Source organism: Suricata suricatta, chromosome 3 (genome assembly GCF_006229205.1).
Source record: "Suricata suricatta isolate VVHF042 chromosome 3, meerkat_22Aug2017_6uvM2_HiC, whole genome shotgun sequence".
NCBI lineage: Eukaryota > Metazoa > Chordata > Mammalia > Carnivora > Herpestidae > Suricata > Suricata suricatta.
In genome coordinates, this window is record NC_043702.1 from 37,683,834 (window position 1) to 37,711,209 (window position 27,376).

Consider the following 27,376-nt stretch of genomic DNA (forward strand, 5'->3'; position numbering starts at 1 on the left):
TTAATCAAAATATAAATTAATGGAATATTCTTGAAATAAAAGTTTCTATTTTGATAATATAAAACGAGTAACTTAAGTACTGAGAGTAGTTTAATACAAAAAATTAATTGTACTTATGGCTACTTGAGAACTTAGTATGTAGTCTTTTCTTGAAAGTTGCCTTTCCATTTTATTCTACCCACTTAGATGTTTTAGCTTACTTTTTGCATGACTAACTTATGCTTTTTTTTTTTTTTTTTTAATTCAAGCTGAATACATGGAACATTTTGGAAAAAAGGGCAGAATACTAGACCAAGTGGAGGATAGTTATGCTGGACCATCTACTTCCAAATCCAAGAGCAAATCTCCCTATAAAGAACGAGAAAACTTTAGAAGCGCTCTCGTTAATGCCATTATGTAAGTTCTATAAGCTAAGAGGGCGTGTCGTCCTTGTTAGAGCCCCGGGGAACTTCTTATCCAAAAGTACAAAAATTCCGTGCATCTCTAAGGATACCTCAAATTGTTGAAGTGAGGTCAGAGTGAAAATAAAAATTGAGCTTAACTCTATGAAGTGTGTCCCACTTACTAAATGTCACGGGTGGGGGGCGCCTGGGTGGCTCAGCCGGTTAAGTGTTCGACTATGGATCTCACAGTTTGTGGGCTCGATCCCTGTGTCGGACTCTGTGCTGACAGCTCAGAGCCTGGAGCCTGCTTCAGATTCTGTGTCTCCCTGTCTCCCTGCCCCCACCCCATTCAGTCTGTCTCTCCCTCTGTCTCTCAAAAATAAATAAACATGAAAAAATTTTAAAAATAAATAAATATCACAGGCAGAAAAGGTACTGATGTTAATGCTGATGTTGGCTGAGGGAGTGGCCACTGCGCTGGTGGAAGATAAGGGGCAGGTGTTCCCCATCTCATCCGCTCAGGTGATGTGGCAGCTTGTCTGGTGTTGGGGTTCTCCTTGTCTAGGAAAACAAGGAATTGGGGTGAAGCGATCAGCAGTGTGAGGAGGGCCTGGGCTTTCCTGGTCTGAGTTGTAGGTCACTTAGAAGAGCAGGGCAGATGTAAGTCATTAGTTCCTCTTTACATGTTTCCTCCCTGCTTCGTGCTGGATGCCAGCTATATTCTTTCTTTATGACCCTCCAGGCACCCAAGCTGCCATTTGTGAACATAATTTCATGACAGGTTGCAAGAAATAACTTGCCCACAGGACCCAGGTTTACTGTCCCCATGGGGTAGTTTAGCAGCTGCGTGGCCACCTTGAAGGGGGGACAGTGGGTACTGTGGGCTAATAAAGAGCAAGGGGATTTTGTGGGAGCCCTGTGCGGCTGGAGTGCAGGTGTGTGCCTCTACTTGAGGGGTTTGGAGATGGCCAGTTGCCAGTAGGATCTTATCAGCTTGGCTCGCTTATATCACTTTTTTGGATTGAGCACTATTGGATCCCACAAACAGTATAAAATCAAAACCCCAAACCATGGGCTTGGTAGGTTACAAAGTGTTGGGAGGAACTTTTTCTGTGTTGCCACATCCTGGCTAAGACAGATGATCTTTCCTGACACAGTTTCCTGTGCTGTCACTTCTGGTCCTTACCTGGTTGAAGATAGGGCCTGTCTTGGTTTTTGGCTTCACACAAGAGGCCTCACTTTGAATTCTCCATTTCACTCTGCCCTAATGAAATCATCTCCTGACCTCCTGATTCACACGGGTTTTAAAGTCCAAAGCCCTGGGCCCCATAAATGTAGCCTCAGGACTTTACTGATTTCCATTCCATTTTTTTTCCTCCTAAGTATTTCCTCCCTCCCTTCCTTCCTTCCTTCCTTCCTTCCTTCCTTCCTTCCTTCCTTCCTTTCTTTTCTTTTCTTGTGAACTCCTCTGTGCATTCGAAAGGAATGTGCCATATTTTCCAACATTTATAGAATGGTACTGGGAGGTTTTTCAGATTATTTTTGTTGTTGTATTATGGGAAACAGTAGTCTCTTTTTGGCCATTTTATGTCTTTTAAGTTATGCGTTTTATAAACAGGATATGGATTGAAACAGGACATACTGAAATTTAATCTTAGAGTTTCTATCCTTTAATATTATGTTTAATCCCACTTATAGTTGGCATTTCAGATACATGTGTGCTTCTACCAATTTATTTTGTACTTTCTATTTACTGTATATTGCCTTTGCTTATTGTTTCTTCTTTTTTCTGCTTTCTATTGAATTGAATTTTCTCTCTTCCTTTATTTCTATTGGCTTAAAAGCTATTAAACATAGTGGTTACCCTAATATTTATTTATTTTTAATTTTTTAATGTTTGTTTAATTTTGAGAGAGAGAGAGAGTGCAAGCAGGGGAGGGGCACAGAGAGGGAGACACAGAATCCAAAGCGGGCTCCAGGCTTCAAACTGTCACACAGACTCTAACATGGGGCTCGAACTCCTGGATGTTGAGATCATGACCTGAGCCAAAGTTGGATGCTTAACCCGCTGAGCCACCCAGACACCTCTGGTTACCCCAATATTTAAAACAACAAATTGTAATTTATACTTTTTAAAGTTTAAAATTCAATTTTATCAGTCTTCCCCCTGAATAACACAAAGCGGTCTTGGACTGCTTTAACTTAGCTTTAAACTTTCCTTTGCATTTTCCATGTGATCATTCTTCTATTTCTACTAATAGTTCTACCAAGTCCTGACATTCCCCATACTTTTTTTTTCTTAACACTGAGATTTACTAATGTGTTTTCTAACTTCTTAGAAAATTGCCTTTGCATTCCACTTTTCTGGGTGCATTTTCTGTTTTGCTGAAGTTCATCCTTCAGGAGTTGTTTCAGTGGGAATCTATGGGGAGTTTTTAAACCTATCTGGAAGGCTCTGAAAATAAAATGTTCAGGAAAAGAAAAAAAACTCCTCTCTGTAAAGGTCTCTGTTTTGTCCTTACTCCTGAATTAATGACTAAGCTGGCTACAAAATTAAAGGATAATTGTAATTTTTACCTTACATCTGAAAACTTCAGGTGAAAAATATTAACCAGGGTGCCTGGGTGGCTCAGTCAGTTAAGCGTCTGATTCTTGATTTCAACTCAGGTTCTGATCTCACAGTTCATGGGATTCAGCCCCATGTTGGGCTCTGTGCTGACAGCGTGGAGCCTGCTTGGGATTCTCTCTCTCCTTCTCTCTCTTCTTCTTCTTCAGGTTGCACACACGTGCTCTCTTTCTCTCTCAAAATAAATAAATAAACTTTAAAAGAAATATTAACCATTATTTTTTTGGTATGTATTGTTCCCCTTCCCCCCAGCTTTATTAAGGTATGATTGACAAATAAAATTAGAATATATTTGAAGTGTATGATGTGAGAATATATGTATATATTGTGAAAGGATTACCACAATCAAGTTAATTAACATATCCATCACCTCGCATCTTTACCTTTTTTTTTGTGAGAGCGTCTAACTTCTACTTTTAGCAAATTTCAACATTATAATACAGTACTATCAACTATAGCCACCATGACATGTATCATTGTGGTTGAGAAGCCTGTGTCACTCTGTCATTCCTTTATTTGCACTGTGTTCTGCCAACCTGTGTTTTTTTTCTTTTCCTGAACATTTTATTTTCAGAGCCTTCCAGATAGGTTTAAAAACAGCTTCATTGATACTAATTTACATACCATTAAATTCATCCAGGTTAAATGTACAATTGAATGAATTTTAGTAAATTTCCATACTTGTGCAAACTTAACCAAAATGTAGATTTAGAATACTTCTGTGATCCATAAAAAGTTTCTCCATTTCCATTAATTCTCTCTACCACTGGTTGCCCCAGGCAATCATTGATCTGTGTTCTGTTTTTATAGTTGTATCTTTTCTAAAATTTTATATAAATGGAATCCTATAATATGTTATTTTAATCCATTCATATTGTTTATTTTTATTGGTTGGGGCTATTTGAAAGTGCTGCTATGAACATTTGAGTGCAAGTCTTTGTGGATATATGTTTTATTTCTCCTGGCTAGATTCCAAAGTGTAGAAATGCTCAGTTGTTTAGTAGGTATATGTTTAAGTTTTAAAGATGTTGCTGAACTGTTTTCCAAGTGGCTATACCATTTGACCTTCCCACAAGCAGTGTATGAAGAGGTTTCTAGTTTTTCCACATCCTTGCCCACACTTTGTTTTTTGCTTAGATTTGCCTACTCTAGCCATTCTAGTGGATGTGTTATTTTACCTTATTATGGCTTTAAATTGTATGTCGCTAATGACTAATGATGATGGGCATCTTGTCTGATGGCTGTTGGACATTCATATAATTTATTTGAAATATCTATTTAAATCCTTAGTCCATTTTTTAAAACTTGAGTTGTGTGTCTTTCTACTAATGCATTGTACAAGTGCTTGGAATATTTTCTATGCAATCTTTTATTAGATCAATCACTTGAAAATATTTTCTTCTAGTCTGTGGCTTATCTTTTCATTTTCTTAATGGTATCTTTTGGGAAATGAAAGTTTTAAATTTTGATGAAGCTCAGTTTATTCATTTTTTCTTTTGATACTTTTGGAGTCCTACCTAAGAATCTTTTTCTGTCACATGATTTTCTTCTATGTTTTCTTAAAAGGTTTATAGTTTTAGCTCTTAGGTTTATGTGCATGATTTAGTTTAATGGCATGTCTATCATGTGAACGAGGGTTGAAGTTCAATTTTTTTGCATATAGATACCTAAATGTTTCAACCCCCTTAATTAAAAAGACTCTTCCCATTAAATTGGGTTGGCAACTTTGACTAAAATTATTTGACCATATATATGGGGTTCTATTTCTGGTCCATTGGTCTATATGTCCATTTTTACACACCACTACCATGCTATTTTGATGACTCAAGCTTTACAGTAAAGTTTGAAATTAGATAGTTTAGGTCCACAACACTTATTATCCTTTTTCCAAATGATTTGGCTATTCTACGTCTTGTAAATTTTCATATACAGTTTAAGACCAGCTTGTCAGTTTCTGTAAAAAAAAAAATAATAAAAATTTAAAAAACCCCTTGGATTTAGTAGTCATTGTATTGAATCTGTAGATCGATTTTAGGGTAATTGCCACTTTAATAATATTGAGTCTTCTTGTCCATAAACACGGATGCTCCATTTATTTAGTTTTTCTTTAATTGCTCTTTCTAGTGCATTGTCTATTGGTAATGTATAAGTCTTGTACTTTTTAAAAAATTTTAAGTATTTTTTGATGTGAATGAAATTATTTAATTTTCTGATTGTTCTTTGCCAGTATAAAGAAAAATCAATTGGGTTTTACTTATTGATCTCCTATCCCTAAGACTTTACTAAGCATGCTTACTACTTCTGGAATTTTTTAAAAGATACCATAGAATTCCTATGTATATAATTATGTTGTCTACAAATATAGTTTTACTTTATGCCCAATGTCTTCAATATGTCTCCCTTTCCATTTTGCACTTACTAGCTTCTTCAGTATATTTTGAAACAGAGCTGGTGATAGTGGACTTCCAGTCTTAGTGGAAAATTGTTCAGTCTTTCACATGTATGTAGGATGTTAGTTCTAGGTTTTTAATATATCTTTTATCAAGTTGAAATGGATTCCTTCTTTTCCTAGTTGGTTGAAAGACGATATCATAAATGGGTGCTGGATTTTTGTCAAATGCTTTTTCAGTGTCCATTGAAATGAGAATTGGTTTTTGTCCTTTAATCTTTTAAATAGTATATTACATTAATTGCTTTTCAGGTTAAAGGTTGCATCCCTCTCACTTAGTCATTATGCACAATCCTTTTTGCGTGTTGCTGGATTTGATTTGCTAATATCGTGTTCAGGATTTTCAAGTTGATATTAAGGATACGGGTCTGTACTTTTATTGTCATTGTCTGGCTTTAGGCCTCAACATGAGTTGGGAAGTGTTTTTTACCTCTTTTCTCAGTGAGTTTAGGTAGAATTGGTATTATTTCTTCCTTGTTTGATAGAATGTTTTGAAGCCATCCAGACCTGAAGTTTTCTTTGTGGAAAGATTATTAATTACTCACTTAATTAGTTACTTGATATAGATCCAGATTTTCTATTTCTTTTTGAGTCATGTTTGGTACTTTTGCATTTTAGAAATCTGTTTTCACTGAAGTTGTCGAATTTGCTGGCATAAAGTTCAGAAAACAAGTTCCTTATGTTCAGCCATTGGACTTATTTTCTCCTTTGATACCTGCTGACTGCAAGAGCAGTCTCTTAGAAGGATCTCCTAGACAGATTGGTTGTCTTCCTTCATGAGTCAGGTTTTTGTGTTTTCAACTCTGTTTTATCAGTCGTCTCTCTTCTTTTCATGTTCCAGAAATTTGTTGAGATATCTTCTCAAATGATGACCGTCTAGTCTCTTTACAGTCATTGGTTAAAATTACTGTGATTTTCACCAGGAAATTTGAAAAAAGATGTTTATGCCACTATCTTGACTCAAAATCTCTGTTGATTTAATAAAGAAAATCAATAGAGTTATTTCATTTTTAGGAACTGAGGTGCATCATATTTTCTCATTAGTCAGGTAAATGTCTCCTTTATTGATGTATTTCTGAAAGGAATATTGTTCTGTTGGAAAGAGCATGCCAGTGAGGAAGTACATATGGATGGGCAAAATCCTTGGTTTTTGTGCTTAATTAAGTACATGACAAAGGGGAAGTTATTTAATTTCTCTGACATTCAGTTTCTCATTTGTGAAGTAGGGATAATTTCTCGGTCTCTTTTCACAATAGGTGTAAGGGTTAGAGATAATGTATGTGTAACTGTTGAGGGCCTGACTAGGTGATCAATAAAAAGTTTTTATTACTGTTTATAGTGAGCAGAATCTTAGCCTATAGCCACTGAATGATTAAGTTCTAGAGTTTTAGAGCTGAAAGAATCTTCACTCTGACTGCAAAAACTTGTGCAGCTGGCCCTGGAGCCCCCAGACTTCCTCCTCACCTTCCCTGACCTCACCTCATTCTTCTAGGAAGGCAGTACTCACACAGAGGATGAAGCTTGCTGGACTGTCCAGGTTTAGCAAGGTAAATAACAGGAGCCTTTCTTACATTAAAAAACATCAACAACACAGTTATTGAGGTCATATACATTATGGTGGCAGAATCTGCATGTAGATGTCCTGATTCCCGAAGTCCATTACTGTCGCTTTAGTACCTTTTTACTGTATAATCAAAATAACGAGATGACCTCTTTTGTCATTAGAATAATCAACCCTTCTCGCTCCAAGTGTAGAATACTTTGAAGGTCTTACACTGATTCTTTTATATTCTTATTCCCAAATGTTTGATAAACATTTATCAGGCACCTACTGTGAATTAAACTAAGACATTGCATTGACTCTTTTCCCTGATCCATATAATTGAAAAGAATGAGTATAAAGTTCACAAAATATTTGATTCCTGGATTAGCAAAAGACAGAATAATTTAGAAGCTGCAACCTGGTATCTATCTTAGTATGGATTCTCAGACAGATGTTCAATAAGCCTCTAGTCTTCACTCACTGGGTAGTTAGTGGGAGGGAATATTTTATTATACAGCATCACTAACCTGTAACCATCTGAGATGAACTTGATGTCTAGAGCAAGATACATTTAATGATAAAAAAGTTAAAGCTATCCCAGAACAACTTATTTTTCATGAAGATGTGGACTATGTCTTTCTCCACAGTGGTGTCCCAGAAGTCACAAAATGTGGCTCATATCTAGTATAGAGTTTGAACTGAATTATAGCTATCAAACTTGTAGTATTTTAGGAAGAGTGAGCCAATAATAAATACATAGGAATGTATGAGATATGTTACTCTTTGCTAGCTTGTATTCTATATCTCTAGATATCTGAGAAATGATCTTTGCAAGAATGTATCTGTGTCTTTGGCAAAACTACATTTAATATATTTTCCATTAGTGCTCTTTTAAATCCCTTATTTATAAATAACTATACATTAGCAATACTGCAAGAGCACGCCTATAGAATTTCAAAGAAGAGAGAGAGATTTGGAGCTTGGAGTAATGAAGAATGAGTAAAGCCCATCAAGAAGAATGTAGTCTCTGAATTAGGTCTTGTAATCACTTCCAATATAAGTGTCTCTCCGTAAATAGAAAGTGTTCTGGGAACAAGATGGTGTCAAACAAATACGTATTATGTACACTGTCAATATGTTCAATACCTCATTCTTTTCTTATGATTTAATAGACAGTCCTGATTTTTTGGTAGTTGTCCCTTGAACAATTTAGGGATTAGGGGCCCTGACCCCTGTCACAATTGAAAATTCATGTATGGCTTTTGACTCTCCAAAAACTTAACTACCAATAGCTTGCTGTTGACTAGAAGCTTTATAACATAAACAGTCACTTCAAACATATTTTTAATGTTGTGTGTTATATACTCATTTTTATAATAAAGTAGCTAAAGAAAATATTTAGAAAAAATAAAATACATTTACAACACTGTACAATTAAAAAAAATGTATAAGTGAAACTGCACATTTCAAAGTTGAGTTGTTCAAGAGTCGACTCATATATTCATTGATGTATATTCAAGCTGCCCTTCATGTACAATTGAATAGTGTGTTTATCATTTTCTTAGGCAACAAGATGCTATCTTAGACCCAACTAGCCCTGATGAAAGCACATTTTCAAGACTGACCACTTCGGCAATAGAGAAAGACATCTTGGTAATGGGCTGTCTCTTTTGTCATTATCATTGAATGTAAAGGAAGCACTAGAAGATACTTTGGTACTTTTGAGATTATTCTGTGCTCCTCCCTTGTGGAACTCTGTGAATGTAGGAGTAAATACGAGTTCCATAAACTGTTCTTTTAATTAATGAGAGAGACCCCTCCCTTGCCACCTAAGACAATGAAAGAATCTCAAATTTACTGGTTCCCTTTGTTAAAATGAGCCTCAGTCTTGTATAGCTTTTATACGTCTTTATTCTTCTATGAGAAACTATCTTAGGTATATAATGTACACGTCACAAAGCATATTAACTTACTTTAGAAATATAATTCTTCTAGTATTTTACTTACAGAAGAATTGTTTTAAATGTAAATGTCAAAGGCTTTAACATTACTAATTTGGAAGCATTTTGAAAAAATATTTTGATGTTTAAAATTTTTTCTAATTGACATGTAAAAATTTGCAAAATATGTCAAAGTTGAATGTCCATTGCTAGAGAAATCCTATTATGTCTTAAAATGAATATTTAATAGCAGCTATAAAATTATAATATGTACTATTAATAAGCTAGTTGAAAGTTTCCTAAATTCTATCATAGATTTCTGAGCTTAATGTGTAGGGATACTGGTTTACTTGCAGCTTGTAAGATGGACTTGATTACCAATAGCAAAAAAAGAAAAACTAACTTACCACATTTTCACATATTTATAAAGCACTAAATTCTACTTCAACATGGGTTCTGCTTAGTATGTTATATATTTAGTAGTATAACTTGATATTTTATAGTTATGAACTGAGCTAAGAGATTTGGTTTTCATGAAACATCATATGTATTTTTTTCAATTTAGGGGATCTCCAATAATGCCTCCATGAATTGAACAAAATACTTTGTTATGATTTGTAAATACTTTGTTTCCCTAAAACTTTGATTTTTCTTTAGGTTTTTTTTTTTTTTTTTTGATGAACATACTTGTTTCATGATAGGACTAAACCCATCTTTTTCCTCCATCTTCTGTCTGCAGAGATATTACTATTACATTCACCATGGGATTGATACGGACCACATAGCCCCAATGGAAGATTCTTGGCTGGAGCATGTATTGAATTTAGTCCCCCAACATCTGAAAGTCCTCACTAACAGCATACTTGCATTATCTGATGAAATGAGAGAAGATTATCTTCTTAGTGTAAAAAAATCCATAGGTAAATCAGTATTACTCTTTTCTAACTTGAATGTGTCTTATTAACTGAAAGTTAATACTTATATGTGAAACTTTATTATGCTGTTTCTTGCATTGCTGTTTTGTGGCTTAAGAGCTTAGGCAAATTTTATTAATAAAATACTGCAAAAAATTAAAAAACCCATTTTTTATAGTGTTATATCCTCTCAGCAAAGGACAGGAGATGATTAATCAAAATTGTTGCTATGGACCAGGGGTTGGCAAACAACAGCTCCTGGGTCCAGTCTGGTTACTTGCCTGTTTTTGTAAATAAAGTTTTATTGGAATACAGCTATACACATTGATTTACATATGATTTGTGGCTGCTTTTGAGCTATAGGAGCAGAGATCAGAGGCGCACCTGGTGGCACAGTTGGTTTAGTGTCCGAATTCAGCTCAGGTTATGATCTTTTTAAAAAAAAATTTTTTTAATGTTTTATTAATTTTTGATTCAGGAAAGACAGAGCATGAGAGGGGGAGGGTCAGAGAGAGAAGGAGACACAGAACTGGAAGCAGGCTCCAGGCTCTGAGCTAGCCGTCAGCACAGAGCCCGACGCGGGGCCTGAACCCACGAACATGAGATCTGACCTGAGCCGAAGTCGGAGGTTTAACCGACTGAGCCACCCAGGCGCCCCTCAGGTTATGATCTTATGGTTTGGTTTGTGGGTTCAAGCCCCATGACGCTGGGCTCTGTGCTAACAGCTCAGAGCCTGGATCCTGCTTCGGATTCTGTGTACCCGCTCTGTCTGCCCCTCCTGAATTCGTGCTCTGTTTTGCTGTCTCTCAAAAATAAATAAATATAAAAAAATTAGACAGCAGAGATGAGTAGTTGTTGATAGAGACCTTGTCTCTATATTTTAATTTATAGTCAATATTATAAGTAATATATATTTATAATCAAGCCCTTTGCATAAAAGGTTTGCTGATTCCTGGTATAGACTTATAGATTCTACGGCTGATACAATCATCAGAATAACATCCTGATTTCTGAACCCATCTGAATTAAAATCTCTGGAGGCAGGATCTTCAAATCTATACTTAAAAAAAGTTCTTGGTTGGCTGAGCATCTGACTTCGGCTCAAGTCATGATCTCACAGTCTGTGAGTTCGAGCCCCACATTGGGCTCGTGCCATCAGTGGGAGCCTGCTCTGGATCCTCTGTCCCACTCTCTCCCTGCTCATGTGCTCTCTTTCAAAAACATTTTTTAAAAAGTTTTTCAGTTAATTGGGATTATAAACCTGATATAATTGATGCCGTGTTTAAAAGTTGGAGAAATCATAACGTTTTGGAGCTGTCCGGTACCTTTTTGATAACAGGGCATTCACTGGATTTAACACTCTTACTGAGTGTCCTGGTAATGTAAAAATAAAAAGTCAAATCTTTGCCCTCAAGAAGCTCAGCACTGTTATGAGGGAGATGGACAAATCACTAATTACAAAGTAGAGCAGCAGGCACAGTGAGGAGGGAAACAGAGGACATGCTGTAAGGGAGAAGCCACCCTGCCTGACTTGGTAGGAAGAACTCTGAACGTGCCTAAATCATTTTGACCCACAAACTGAACACTAGGGGTGTGCCTCGCAGAGGAAACGGTGTGAGCAGTGGAGACACACGTGAAAGCCTCTTCCAGGCTTGTGAGTGGTCATGATGGCCAAACATAGGGTGAATTTGGGAAGGGGACAGAATCTGAAGGAACTTCTAGGTCTTTTTAAAGCATTCAGAGTTAAAGGAGAGTCATCGAAGGATTCTAAGCAGAGGGGTGATAACAGGTTTGCATTTTAGAGCATCTTAAAGGACAGGAAAATTAGAATTAACTGTGAATTAATATGACAACAGAAGACAGAAATCGAAGTGTAGCTCTCTTTACTGCTTTGATAACAGGATTGTTTTATGCAACTTAGGACAAAGCAATATGTATGTTTCTTCAGTGAGAGGAAACTACTATGATTGTATTATTGACCTTCAATGAGAACTACTTTTGGTGGAATAGGTATAAAGGAAAATGTAATTTTAAAAGCAATCATTATTTTCAAATGAAATGATAGGGACACATTGTTACAAGAACACATACTCTCAAAGGCACAGACAGTACAGATTTTTCTCTTAAATATTTTTATATTCACAAATGCACAAATTGCTCCATTAGTTTTAAATAATATAATTTAAATAATTGATTTTAGTGGAATTCATTTTGTATTTGCTTGGAAATATACTGTAATTTTTAAAAAATGTTTAATGTTTTATTTATTTTTGATACAGAGAGAGACAGAGCATGAGAGGGGGAGGGGCAGAGAGGAATACACAGAATAGGAAGCAGACTCCAGGCTCTGAGCTGTCAGCACAGAACCCGATGCGGGACTCGAACCCACAAACGTGAGATCATGACCTGAGCCAAAGTCAGAGGCTTAACTGACTAAGCCACCCGGGTGTCCCAGAAATATACTGTAATTAATATAAGGTTATTTATCAGAACTTCTCAATTTTTGTTTTAGTTGATTTTGTTTTAAAAGATCCTAGAGAAAAAGATGATGATAAAAGAACAGATGAACTTCTACCCCATCGTGCTGAGTAAGTGATCAAGTTTCTCTAAGAATATTGATGATGTGACCATTCCTGTGTAGTTGTATATATTCATACACTGGTTATATTTTCTAATGGTCATGCTTATAACTTATGTACTTTATATACAACCAAGTATTCTTGTTATTTTTGTATTTATCCCTAATATGTTGCATTTACAAATCCAGAGGTAGATGGGTAGACAGAATAAGTACCCTGGTGAAAGGACTTGATATAGCTCTTTGTATTTCCATGGCTACTAGTGCAGGCTTCACACATAACAGGGGTATGAAAGCTTGATGGCAATTGGAATGCACGGAAACAGTGTGAACATTGCAGAAAATATGCATATATAGAGTATATTGCAATTTGTTACATAGATTAAAATATAGAGCATATAATAGAAAAACCCACTAGCTATGTATTTTCCCAAAATAATTAACTTTTAGGAATAAATCTCTTAAAGACTTTAAAGAATAGAACTTTTATATTTTTATGATTTAGTAAACAATTCAGTTTTTCCCTCTTTCATATTATTTAAAAGTGCCTTAGGTTGTTTTCCTGTAATTGCAACAGAAATATATGTAGCCATTTCCAACTTATCTTCTGTGGACAACAGCTCTTCTCCTGGGGAAAGACAAAACTCATCTTTTGTAATTGGAAAGGTAGTATGAGTGCATCTGGAAAACTGAATTAAGCTTACTATATAGTAAAACAACGTTGCTTAGAATCAGCGAGAGTTAAAAAAATTATAGGCATAAAATGTAAATGTTTAAATATACTCTCAAAGATGAAAATGGCATATCCTTAGTATATTAAGGAGGAAAATTCAAGTTATAGCTCTTACAGAGTAAATGTCTTCAAATAAGGACGTTACTGTTGGTGATTTGGGAATTGTCCTTTATACTTTAACAGAGGTTAAGTTCAAGAGGATTTCCACAGACAGGCTGGACTATATTCTTAAAATGTTTTTTAAAAAAGGCAGAAAAATTTAAACATTTAGTGTCTTAAAGTTCTTTTAAGATGTATATGAAAAAAATCTACCTCTATTTCTATTTGATCATTATGAGCTATTTGTGGACTTGATCAAGTATTTAAAGGGAAAATTAGTTTTATATTATAGATTTGTCTATGAGGCACCTGGTTGACTCAGAAGAGCATGTGACTCTTGATCTTGTGTCACGAGTTTGAGCCTCACATTGGACATGAAGATTACTTAAAACTTAAAAAAAAAAGATTCAAGTCTAATTTCATATGTTAATTATTCTAAAATTAAATTGAACTGCACAAAGTATGACCTCATGTATTTCAATACGTAATTATATGTTTGTTGTTACCACAAGGGATATATCATACTTTTCATTAAAATGAAGCCATTATTACTCAAAAAGGACACTGTAACAATACTTTCTTTTAATTTTGAAACATAACTGATTATTTTTTCTTTGTTTTCAGAATGGAGATTCTTCCAAAACCTTGGAGGAAATCTTTCTTAGCTGCACGCAATTATATTAAGGATCACTTGAACGCAATAAACCCTACCATGTTGGCTGTCCTAGATTTGTGGCACGATACGTATAAGTGAGTACTTCTGGATTTACTGAGCTTCTTTTTAAAAGAGTGATAAAAGCTATTTTTTTTACTTTTATTTTATTTTATTTCATTTTTTGAGAGAGAGACAGTGTGAGCAGGGGAGGGTCAGAGAGAGAGAGGGAGTTACAGAATCCAAAGCAGGCTCCAGGCTCTGAGCTAGCTGTCAGCACAGAGCCTGACGCGGGGCTCGAACCCATGAACCGTGAGATCATGACCTGAGCCGAAGCCGGACACTTAACTGATTGAGCCCCCCAGGCGCCCCTAACAGCTTTTCTGTTACACCTTAATTTCTTTTACTATTTTAACTACAAATTAATAAGCTACAAATCTAACATCAGTATTCAAACATGGTTTTAAATCAGCAGTGTAAAAGTAGGATAAAACACGAACATAGCCTTTTATCTCTAACCCAATTCTAACCTCCCCCCCCATCCCATATCCCATTACCACACGGAGTTTAGGGGATAATCACAGTTAACGGGCTGACCTGAGACCCTTTGCTTTAAATCTATCAGAACATTAGCTGCTACGATAACCTAAACATGGTAGGAACCTAGTAAATATTGCCCACCTGAAAGGTATGAGTTGAAGTTCCTGGGTCTTGAAGTTGCTGGAGATTATGCATCACCTCACAGACCTCACAGACACTGTCATGGTGGGGACAGCGCAGCTACACGTAGCAAGTGCTTGGCACAGTTGGAGATGGCGGCTGGTGGGTGTTGTGGAGCCGACGTGCTTGGTTCTAGGGCTGAGGACACGTGGTCACACAGTTTAGAAGCTCCTGCTTCATGTTCCCTTCCTTGTGCAGCCTCTTCCAAGGCACCGCCGGGCATTCTAGCAACACGCACCTGTGGACATAGGCTTTCATAACAGACAAAAGTAATACAGATTGATATTTGTTTTTCTTAAAGAAGGCCTCCCTTCAGGGACCTCAACACCTGGATTGGCCCTGCCTTATGGTAGAGGAGACGGCACCTTGTCTCCAAGGCGTCCTGAGCCTATTCTCACCCACCCCCACCCAACCATTTCAACCCCCACAACCACAGGCGTGGTTACCAGCAACCTGCTCTCCAGAGTCTCCTGGGTTTTGTTGTGTGTATTGTTCTGCAGGCAGGAGGGCACATAAATGAGCTCCCAAAATCAGCCAAAGGAACGCTGCTGTCTTTAGAAGAGCGTTAAGAGCTGTGACAGAAGACAGCTGTTGTCTTTCCCCCTGGGAAAGCCCTGAACCTGCACTAGAGCGCCTCACTGACCAACTTCTCGGGACTCTCCCCAAAGTTAGAAGCTTTAGTATGCCTCTTCTAGCCCTCACCTGAGGTCTGCTCCAGGAGGAGAAGCCATCCAGGATTGCCCAGCTTGGCCACAGTGTGATCACAGGCTCTCTAGTTCACCCCTTGTCCTCCCTGGACCTCTGTTTTCCCACAGATAAAATGATGTGTGGTGCCCAAGGCCCCTTACCTCCCTCACTCTGTCCCTTTCTGCCTTTTTTAAAACAAATTCTAGGGGTGCATGGGTGGCTCAGTCAGTTTAGCATCTGACTTTGGCTCAGGTCATGATCTCATTGTTCATGGTTTGCAGTGCTGTACTGGGTTCTGTGCTGCAGCTCAGAGCCTGGAGCCCGCTTTGGATTCTGTGTCCCCCTCTCTCTGCTCCTCCCCTATTCATTCTCTCTCTCTCTCTTTCTCTCTCTCCAAAATGAATAAACATTAAAAAAATTAAAAGATTTTAGTTTTTTAATGCAGATATACATGTAATTTTATATAAACCTATAAATGTGATTGTATATATTTAACTCCAGTCTTTTTTACTGGATTTGACTTCCACCAGCCTTTCTTTTCCATATCTCTGCCCTTCTTTCCACCAGCCCAGCCAAAGACACATAAGCATCTAGTAGGATATCTCCTATCACCAAACACGTGTGTATCCATACACATGTATGCACACACATAGCACAAAAATGGCTTCTGTTGGTCAGACTGCAGATGGTTAGGAAGGGCATCCTTTTGGCTACCCATTATGATAATGTGGATTTCTTGTCCCCTTGAATTTGGCTTTTGGAATAGGAAGAGGTTATCTCCTTGCCTTTGTGTTTCTCATTTCTTTTCTTTTGGATACTGGGGCTCACATACTTCTTCCTGAAAAGACCCATGATTTAATTCTGCATACAGTTGTGAGGTCCTACTATGTAGTGTATCACTTTCACAAGGGACACTGGCATACGGGAATACATTTCATTTTCACACCACCACCAGAACTGTTTTCTTTTATATCCACTCACAGATGGAGGCCAGAACACATGTGCTGGCTGCTAGTAGGCCAAGCTCCAGTGCCTCATATTTTTCATAAAAAGCTAGACTTTTTTGGGTGATGTCAGGAGACAAGAAACAAACTAAGAGGAGGAAAGAAAAGAAAAAATGACAAAGCAGAGATCAAACCACAGTAAAGAATGGATGTGCCCTAAATTGGTGTCCATGTTCATGGCAGCAGAGGCACTGGTAGCAGTAACTGGAGCAAACCCCAGGGCATCCAGGATCAAGACAAATGAGAAGGAAGCTTTGACATCTGTGGGCAGGAAGAGGACTTTACCAACTCCAGAGTTGCCCTTGTAGACATGAGTCACTTTTGCTCTCTAGGTGAATGTTCAGTGGGTGCCCCTTGGAGTAGGAGTCAGTGTTGAATATACAGGGCATGTTTCCTCTAGGTGACGGCCATTTGGTCTGAATCTCAGCAGGTCTTGAAAATATATGTGTGGCAATGGGTTAGGGAATGGTAATGCAACAAATCATCTGAATAACTGTAAAAAATGCATGTGTGGAAACTTGAAGGGGATGCTCTATAGATAGGAATGTGCAAGTTCATGTCTTTCAGTAGTTAGATTTATAGAACTCACTTAATGTCAGAGACAGCATTTGCAATGCAGTTATAACCTACACAGCACATAGGTATTTTTGCTTGAAAATAGTATGTATATACAAACATGTGTATATAGTATGTGTGTGTATATGTGTATGTAGAAATTATAGGCTATGAATTACAGTATTTGAATATAAAAAAGTCTAAGAAAGTGAAGCTTATGTTAAAATATAAAATGGATTTTTAAAAATTTATGATTTGACTAAGGTGAGCCCAAGAAAATATTTCTAGATTGAAACACTTTGGATTCACTTACTTAAAGGATTCAGAAGATACAAGTTCCATTAATCCTGAATACATTTAAAAGGTGCTTAACCTAACTCACAAGAGAAGTGGAAAGAGATTGAAGTAAAAACTGCAATGAGAAGTCCTTCTATTCCCTATCAGATTGGCAAAAATTCCAACATATTGACATCACATTGGCTTGGAGAAATTGATACCTTTTTGAGGGGGATTCAGCTACATCTATCAAAATTCAAAATTTTTTTTACATTAGAATCTAGCAATCTCACTTCTAAGATATTAGCCTACACATACATCTGAGAATGTAGGAAATGATATAGGCACAAGCTTCTTGGTATGGCATTTGTTGATAGATACTTGGTTGTTTCTAGTTTTTGGTTTTTTTTTTAATCAATTATGGACCATTTCAATAAGTTATAGTACATTGACACAATGGTATAGTACAGAACGATAAAATCCAAATGAGCACAATCTCAATACACCAATGTGGACAGTGTCCAGGATGTATTAAGTGAAAAACTCAAGTGCAGAATGTGATCTAGGGTGTACTGTTTTGAATTTAACAAGGGAGGGAGACCGGCAAGAACAAAACATATTTCTAAGAAAAGAAAAAATTCCTGGAATAAGCAAGAAATGCAGGCCCTTGTAGTGAAATTTGGAAGGTGACTTGGTCCCTTTAGAAGTGATACTAACTTTGAGATCAGGAGAACAAAATCAGAGGCTGACTTGGTGCCATGTGTGGAGTGTTGGGCCTGGATTATTGAAATCCCTCCTGCTCAAAGTCAGTGATGGATTCAGGGTTCAAGGTGTGTTCCAACATGTAATGAGCATCATGTGGCATCTTCCTTCAGAGGAGATCCTAGGGTTCAGAGTCTGAGTGATTTGGCCTACTATTTGGTTCTATCAATAGAAAATTGAGATGAGGAAATATTTCAGCAGTTAGAGGCCTCATCATCATAAAACTTCTAGAGACCTAGAATCCTAACATTATTCTCTAGCTAACCAAGTTCAAGCTAATGGATAGTGAGCAATCTTTTTTCTTACTTTTCCTATAGTCTTAAACCAGTGGTTAAAACTATGATTCTACTGCTAGGCTGTTGTTGAGATCATCCTGAGAGAATAGGAGTATCTGGTCACATTTTTTTCATCTTCATAACAATTCAGACTATGGACCAAATGGGAAATGTTATCAGAGATTTCATGGAAAAGTGTTGAACTATAAAACATGTGAAAAGGCCTTTCAATTTCAAAACCTCAAAGATGGATAACCTGTGTCTAGAATTCTGTCTCAAATCAAACACCAAGGAACTGTGGGGAAAGTTGGTCTGGGGGCTCAGTGGCAAAATGAATTCCGGTGAATTCTGCCCTTATTCCATGCCGCTTCACAGCACAGAAATCCGTACCCTAATTAACAGTTGCAGCTTTAAAGCAAAAAAGTCATGAAGACCTTGACCAAGAAGCATAAAGAGAATGCAGATTATGTTTGCTTATGTGCTGTGTTGCTAGATTTTAGAAGTGTTTTATTTAAAACATGACATCGATTAACTTCAAGTCCAGACTAACACCTTTCCAAAGGTGCTCCAGCAATGGTTGTTCCTACCTTGTGCCTAATGTAACATCAATGTCATATACTGAATGCATTATAATCTGAGGGATGGATTTTAGCTTGTGAAAAGAATATAGATTTGAAATGGATTTTGTTTACTCCCCAGCATTTTACATTGGTTTCTAAATGAAAATTAAAAACTAAATGAAGTTTTTAATAGTGTTTGCTTTTTTTCAGATAACAAATCACATAATTACATGGAAATTAAATTGTAGTTTCCTCTAATAGGGAAGAAATCTGTAATAAATTGAGCTAAATAACACAAGGATATTAATAAGTAATATTGTTCTTTCATCTCTGCTTGTCTGCCAGAGAAAAATTCTTTTTGTGTGTGTGGTATAACGGACATTTAACATCTTAGTTTCGGGCATACACTGTAATGATGTGGTATTTTTATATATTATATGTATATTGCAAAACAATAACCACAAGTCTTGTTAACATCTATCCTCATATATAAAAATTTTTTTCTTGTTGATAAGCTTCAAGGTCCACTCTCAGGGCACCTGGGTGGCTCAGTTGGTTAAGCGCCCAGCTTCCAGCTTCGGTTCAGGTCATGATCTCACTGTTCGTGGGTTTGAGCCCCGCATCGGGCTCTGTGCTGACAGCTAGCTCAGAGCCTGGAGCCTGCTTCAAATTCTGTGTCTCCCTCTCTCTTTGACCCTCCCCTGCTTGTGCTGTCTCTCTCTGTCTCTCAAAAATAAATGAAAAAAAACCTGTAAAATAAAATAAAAAGATCCACTCTCATAGCTACTTTCAATAGTACAGTACTATTATCCCCAGGCCCCATGCCATACATTACTTCCCTGTGACTTACTCATTTTATAGCTGGGGATTGGTACCTTCTGACCCCCAACCCTCATTTTGCCTGCTCTCCAGCCCCTGCTTCAGGCAACCACCAACCATATCTATGAGCTTAGTTTTTTTTTTTTTTTTAGATTTCATATACATGAGATCATAAAGGTATTTGTCTTTCTATGTCTGACTTATTTTACTTAGCATAATGCCTTCCGGGTCCATCCATGGGGTCTCAAGTGGCAAGATTTCATTCTGTTTTATGGTTGAATAATATTCTGTTGTACATGTAGGACACATTTTCTTTATTTTGCAATGGGCATTGAGGTTGTTGCCTTGCTTTGGCTATTGTAAGGAACGCAATGAACATGTGGGTCCACAAATCTTTTTGAATTAATGTTTTTGTTTTCTTCAGATAAATATTCAGAAGTGGAATTGCTGGATAATAACATGGTAGTTTTACTTATTTTGTTTTGTATTTTGAGGAACCTCCACATTGTTTTCCATAGTGGCTGCACAAATTTACATTTCCAACAATAGCACACAAGAATTCTGTCTACATTCTCACCAACGGTTGTTACTTCTTATCTTTTTTGTAATATTCTAACAGGTTTGAGGTGGCATTTCACTGTGTTTTTTATTGGTATTTCCCTGATGATTAGTGATGTGAGTATCTTCTCATGTACCTGTTGGCCATCTGTGTGTCTTTGGAAAAATGTCATTTCAAATGTCTGCCCATTCATTAATCAGATTTTTTTCTATTAGGTTGTATGTGTTCTTTATAAGTTCTTTATATTAACCCCTATCGGTATATAATTTGCAAATATTTTCTCCATTCAGTAGATCACCTGTTCATTTTGTTAATGACTTACTTTGACTATGCAGAAGCTTTTTAATTTAATGTGGTCCCACATGTTTATTTTGCACTTTTGTTGCCTTTGTTTTTGGCATCAGATCCAAAAAAAATGATTGCCAATACTGATGTCAAGGAGCTTACCATCTAAGTTTTCTTCTAGGAATTTTATGGTTTCGGGTCTTACATTTAAGTCTTTAATCTATTTTTGAGTTAATTCTTGTGTATGGTGTAAAATAGGGGTTGAGTTTCATTCTTTCGCATGTGGCTGTCCAGTTTTCCCAACAGAAAATCTTAAAGGTGTAAACCTTGTATAACAAAGATCCTTAGCATTGTAGTCAGTAAAGGAATTGTATGGAGAATATTGACTAGAGTAAGCACTGTGTGTTCTTAAAAAAAAAAAAAAATCAAGGGGCACCTGGGTGGCTTAGTTGGTTAAGTGTCTGGCTTTGGCTCAGGTCATGATCTCATGGTTCATGGGTTCAAACCCCACATCAGGTTCTGTGTTGACAGCTAGCTCAGAACCTGGAGCCTGCTTCAGATTCTGTGTCTCCTTCTCTCTCTGACCCTCCCCTGCTCGCACTGTCTGTCTCTGTCTCTCAAAAATAAGTAAAAAAACATAAAAAATTAAAAAAAATCAAAACCAGACAGCATCAAAAGATTGATACAGTAGGTCTTAATTAGGTGTGAGAGCTCCCCCACATCATGACACCCTAAAATCCAAGGTTGCTTTCTTTTCAGAGTGGTTGCAATTTTTGTTTTAGGAGCTTGGTGAGTTTTGAGCTTCGCCTCTTTTCCTGTTTTAATTGTCCCAGTTTGAAAGCAAAAATTAAAATTCAACTCTCTTCTATTTCACAGTGACATTTCATGATTGTGTATTCCTATTGAATTTAATTACATTAATTATTTTAAAACTAAAATTATTTTTAAAATCTAAGGTTTTTAAATATTATGCACAAATTTTAATGAACTTAGGGATATCCTATTTTGGAGGAAATCAGTTAACAAAAATATTAAATGCAAGAAAACCTCCTGCTTTAATTATTTATTTTTATCTCTTGCAGAAAATTACGTTTAGTTGATATAGAAGAATTTCATAATCGCCAGGATGCATTCGAGCTGTCCATATTTCAGACCACCGTCATGAAACACATGGAATCTGCCAAAGAGACTCTACTTAAAATGTAAAGTTGTGACGTTTCATAGAGGAAAACCCAAGTTTAAAAATGTGATTGGTGGGGGGCGCCTGGGTGGCTCAGTCGGTTAAGCGTCTGGCTTCGGCTCAGGTCATGATCTCACGGTTTGTGGGTTCAAGCCCCACATTGGGCTCTGTGCTGACAGCTAGCTCAGAGCCTGGAGCCTGCTTCAGATTCTGTATCTCCCTCTCTCTCTCTGACCCTCCCCTGCTCGCACTGTCTCTCTCTGTCTCTCAAAAATAAATTTAAAAAAAAATAAAAAAATTTAAAAAAATGTGATTGGTGGGGAAATATATTTCAAATGCATTTAGAAAATCCCATTTTAACAAATTTGTAATTATTCGTGTTCAAGAACTAAATATAATATCTTTAACTGCCCTGGTCTATAATGTCTATCCAGAAGATGTCCTACACAGCATAGATGATGCAGGAACCAAAATTATTATAATGCTTTCTTCTCTCAATGTCTGGTTTCTACTTGCTCTGAGAGTGGGGTTGAATACAATGGGGAGAATGCTCATCACCTAATCCATTTTCTAGATATTTATTTGGCATCTATTAATATGTATAAGTCACTGTACCTCTTTCATTTTGCTTTTGGATTGGAGATGCAGAAGAGTTTAATGCATGATTAGTGGAGAAAATATATTCTTTAAATGAGTTTACAGTGACATTGAGAGGTTAGACTTCTCAAATGATAATTCAACATCTTCTTGGTTTGACCCTTCAAAATGGAATAGCCATATATGAAAATTACTGATCTAGGTGCCAGACAATTTGCTCTGAAACAATACAGGAAAACTGTTTCTCTTGTGGGTTATTAGGTTATTATACATAGAACATTAAAATTAGGTCAAATTGTAGATAACAGAAGGCGTGAAACTCCAGCATAGCTTCTTGATTTCCAAAAAGTTATTTAGAAATATATCCTGATAGTTTAAGACTGAACCTTTCCTTTGTCTTTTTTTTCTTTTCCAATATGTTAGAATCAAATTCTTTGTCTGCCATTATTTGAAAGAACTCTAGACTTTTATTTAATATTAGTATTTACTTAACATGAAACAAATATGGGAGAGGTGTAAAATGAAACCTCATAATTACAGAGAAGAAAATGACCTCTTAGGACCGAATACAAATACATTTTTTTGATATATAACTTGAGGGTTCTACCTCAGGAATATGTTACCACTGTAAATTTTGGTATACTGAGTGTCAAAGTACAGAACAGCGTACAAACCTTTATTGAAAACTTTTGCTGAGAGATGTAGATGGATTAGCTGTATCTATTGGTGCTTCCTGATTGATTCTAAGGAAACAACACCTGGACCATACTTTAAATAGTGAGCCGGAATGTGTTTATCATGGCTAAAAGGTGGAACATCAGCTCACCACAGTGGAGAAACAATTAGCAAATGATTAATTATGACATCTACCTGAAACCTAAATATCTTCTTTATGTTCTCATTTTTTACTCCTACGCAGCAGATGCTATGCTTTATCACCCCTGCACTCTGGAAACCCATTTTTCTAGGTCTAAATGCCACTGTTTCTTTTTTTAATCTGTTTTTTTTTTTTCTGACTGTACTTATTCTTGGTATCCCTAGAAATAGAGGCCCCTCAGGTGTTTGCTTTTCTTTTCTTTGTATTCTTGACAATGTTATGGTTTCATCTGTCTTTTTTTTTATAGTTTATTGTCAAGTTGGTTTTTATATAACACCCAGTGCTCTTCCCCACAAGTGCCCTCCTCCATGCCCATCACGCCCCTCTCCTTTCCCCCTCCGCTTCAGCCCTCAGTTTGTCTTCAGTATTCAAGAGTCTCTCATGATTTGCCTCCCTCCCTCTCCCCAACTCTATTCCCCCCTTCCCCTCCCCATGGTCCTCTGTTAAGTTTCTCCTGTTAGATCTATGAGTGGAAACATATGGAATATGTCCTTCTCTGCCTGACTTATTTTGCTTAGCAGAGAACCCTTGAGTTCCATTCATGTTGATATGAATGGCCAGATTTTATTCTTTCTCATTGCCTTGTAGTATTCCATTGTATATATAAACCACATCTTCTTGATCCATTCATCAGTTGATGGACATATAGGCTCTTTCCATGATTTGCCTATTGTTGAAAGTGCTGCTATGAACATTGGGGTACATGTGCCCCTATGCATCAGCACTTCTGTTTCCCTTGGGTAAATCCCCAGCAGTGCTATTACTGGGTTATAGGGGAGTTCTATGATAATTTTTTGAGGAACCCCCACACTGTTTTCCAGAGTGGCTGTACCAGTTTACATTGCCACCAACAGTGTAGGAGAGTACCCATCTCTCCACACCCTCGCCAGCTCTATAGTCTCTTGATTTGTTCATTTTAGCCACTCTGACTGGTGCGAGGTGGTATCTCAGTGTGGTTTTGATTTGTATTTCCCTTGTGATGAGTGATGCTGATCATCGTTTCATGTGTCTGTTGGCCATCTGGATGTCCTCTTTGGAGAAGTGTCTATTCATGTCTTCTGTCCATTTCTACACTGGATTATTCGTTTTTTGGGTGTGGAGTTTGGTGAATTCCTTGTAGATTTTTGGATACTAGCCCTTTATCCAATATGTCATTTGTAACTATCTTTTTCCATACTGTCAGTTGCCTATTAGTTGTATTGATTGTTTTCTTTGCCGTGCAGAAACTCTTTATCTTGATGAGGTCCCAATAGTTCATTTTTGCTCTTGATTCCCTTACCTTTGGGGATGTGTCGAGTAAGAAATTGCTCCAGTTGAGGTCAAGGAGGTTGTTTCCTGCTTTCTCCTCAAGGGTTTTGATGGTTTCCTGTCTCACATTCAGGTCCTTCATCCAGTTTGAGTTTATTTTTGTGTCTGGTGTAAGAGAGTTGTCTAGTTTCATTCTTCTGCATGTTGCTGTCCAGTTCTCCCAACACCACCTGCTAAAGAGGCTGTCATTTTTCCATTGGATACTCTTTCCTGCTTTGTCAAAGATTAATTGGTCATACATTTGTGGGTCCAGTTCTGGGTTCTCTATTCCATTAAATTCCATTGGTCTATGTGTTTGTTTTTGTGCCAATACCATACTGTCTTGATGATGACAGCTTTGTAGTAGAGGCTAAAGTCTGGGGTTGTGATGCTTCCCATTTTGGTTTTCTTATTCAATATTACTTTGACTATTTGGGGTCTTTTGTGGTTCTATACAAATTTTAGGATAGTTTGTTCTAGCTTTGAAAAGAATGCTGGTGCAATTTTGACTAGGATTGCATTGAATGCGTAGATTTCTTTGGGTAATAATGACATTTTCACAATGTTTATTCTTCTAATCCATGAGCATGGAATGTTTTTCCATTTCTTTGTGTCTTCTTCAATTTCTTTCATAAATTTTCTATAGTTTTCATCATACAGATCTTTTACATCTTTGGTTAGGTTTATTTCTAGGTATTTTATGGTTTTCTGTGCAATTGTGAATGGGATCCATTTCTTGATTTCTCTTTCCGTTACTTCATTATTGGTGTATAAAAATGCAACTGATTTCTATACGTTGAATTTGTACTCTGTGACTTTGTTGAATTCATGGATCAGTTCTAGTAGGCTTCTGGTGGAGTCTGTCGGGTTTTCCATGTAGAGAATCATGTGATCTGAGAAAAGTGGAAATTTTTCATCCCTGTCATGTTCCTGTTGTCAGGGGGAAAGCTCTCAGTTTTTCCCCATTGAGGATGATATCAGCTGTGGGTTTTTCCTAAATTGCTTTTGTGATGTTTAAGTTCCTTCTATCCCGATTTTCTCGAGAGTTTTTGTTAAGAAAGGATGCTGTATTTTGTCAAGAGCTTTTTCTGCATCTATTGACAGGATAATATGGTTTTTATCTTTTCTTTGTTAATGTGATGTATCACATTGATGGATTTGTGAATATTGAACCAGCCCTGCAACCCAGAAATGAATCCCACTTGATCATGGTGGATAATTCTTTTTATATGCTGTTGAATTCAATTTGCTAGTATTTTGTTGAGTATTTTTGCATCTGTATTCATCAGGGATATTGGCCTGTAGTTTTCTTTTTTTGGTTGGGTCTCTGTCAGATTTGGGAATCAAAATCATGCTGGCTTCATAGAATGAGTCTGGAAGTTTTTGTCCCATTTCTATTTTTTGGAATAGCTTGAGAAGAATCGCTATTAACTCTGCTTTAAATGTTGGGTAGAGTTCCCCAGGGAAGCCACCTGGCCCCGGGCTCTTATTTGTTGGGAGATTTTTGATAACTGATTCAATTTCTCTACTGGTTATGGGTCTGTTCAGATTTTCTCTCTCTTCCTGTTTGAATTTTGTTAGTGCGTGTGTGTTTAGGAATTTGTCCATTTCTTCTAGGTTGTCCAGTTTGTTGGCATATAATTTTTCATAGTATTCCCTGATGATTGCTTGTATTTCTGAGGGATTGGTTATAATCCATTTTTATTCATGATTTTGTCTGTTTGGGTGTTCTCTCTTTTCTCTCCGAGAAGTTTGGCTAGAGGTTTATCAATTTTGTTTATTTTTTCAAAAAACAAACTCTTGGTTTCATTGATTTGTTCAACTGTTTTTTTTGACTTCTACATTTTTTATTTCTGCCCTGATCATTATTATGTCTCTTCTTCTCTTGGGTTTGGAGTGCTCTTGTTTCTTTCCTTCTAGTTCCTTTAGGTGTTCTGTTTAATTTTGAATTTGTGCTTTTTCTAGTTTCTTGAAATAGGCCTGGATTGCAATAAAAGTTCCTCTTAGGACTGCCTTGGTTGCATCCCAAAGAGTTTGGATTGTTGTATTTTCATTTTAATTTGTTTCCACATATTTTTCAGGTTCTTCTTTAAGTGCCTGATTGGCCCAACCAGTCTTTAGTAGGGTGGTTTTTAACTTCCATGTTTTTGGAGGTTTTCCAGATTTTTTCCTGTGATTGATTTCAAGGTTCATAGCATTGTGATCTGAAAGTGTGCCTGGTATGATCTCAATTCTTTTATATTTATGGAGGGCTGCTTTATGACCCAGTATGTGATCTATCTTGGAGAATGTGCCATGCACACTCGAGAAGAAAGTGAATTCCCTAGCCTCAGGATGTAGAGTTCTAAATATATCTGTCAAGTCCATCTGTTCCAATGTGTCATTCAGGTCCAATGTTTCTTTAGTGATTATCTGTCTGGTTGATTTATCCATTGCTGTAAGTGGAATGTTAAAATACCCTGAAATTAGTACATTTTTATCAATAAGATTGTTTGTGATTGTTTTATGTATTTGGGTGCTCCCAAATTCAGCACATAGATGTTTATAATTGTTAGCTCTTCCTGATGGAGAGACCCTATAATTATTATATGTCCTTCTTCTTCTTTTGTTACTGCCTTTACTTTAAAGTTCAGTTTGTCTGATATAAATATGGCTACTCCAGCTTTCTTTTGACTTCCAGTTGCATGATAGATATTTCTCCACCCCCTTACGTTCAATCTGAAGGTGTCTTCAGGTCTAAAATGAGTCTCTTTTGGACAGCAAATAGGTGGATTTTGTTTTATCATCCATTCTGCTACCCTGTGTTGTTTTGTTGGAGCATTCGGTCCATTTACATTCAGTGTTATTATTGAAAAATATGAGTTTAGATTCATTGTGTTCTCTGTAGGGCTCATGCTTGTAGTGGTGTTCTGGTACCTTGTATTCCTTGCAACATTTCCCTCATATAGTCCCTCTTAGGATTTCTTGTAGGGCTGGTTTGGTGGTGATGAATTCTCTCAATTTTTGTTTATTTGTG

At 36.8% G+C, this 27,376-nt stretch overlaps 1 protein-coding gene across 1 annotated transcript in view; it reads left to right on the forward strand.

Annotated features, from left to right (window-relative positions):
• The window catches only part of DNAH7 (dynein axonemal heavy chain 7), a 271,651-nt gene that overhangs the window by 31,427 nt on the left and 212,848 nt on the right, over positions 1 to 27,376 (forward strand). Inside the window, exons 5-10 of the mRNA XM_029934194.1 lie at positions 249 to 396; positions 8,567 to 8,654; positions 9,681 to 9,861; positions 12,368 to 12,443; positions 13,890 to 14,015; positions 21,502 to 21,621. Of these exons, the coding sequence (XP_029790054.1) occupies positions 249 to 396; positions 8,567 to 8,654; positions 9,681 to 9,861; positions 12,368 to 12,443; positions 13,890 to 14,015; positions 21,502 to 21,621 (739 nt within the window). The remainder of the gene's footprint in view (positions 1 to 248; positions 397 to 8,566; positions 8,655 to 9,680; positions 9,862 to 12,367; positions 12,444 to 13,889; positions 14,016 to 21,501; positions 21,622 to 27,376) is intronic.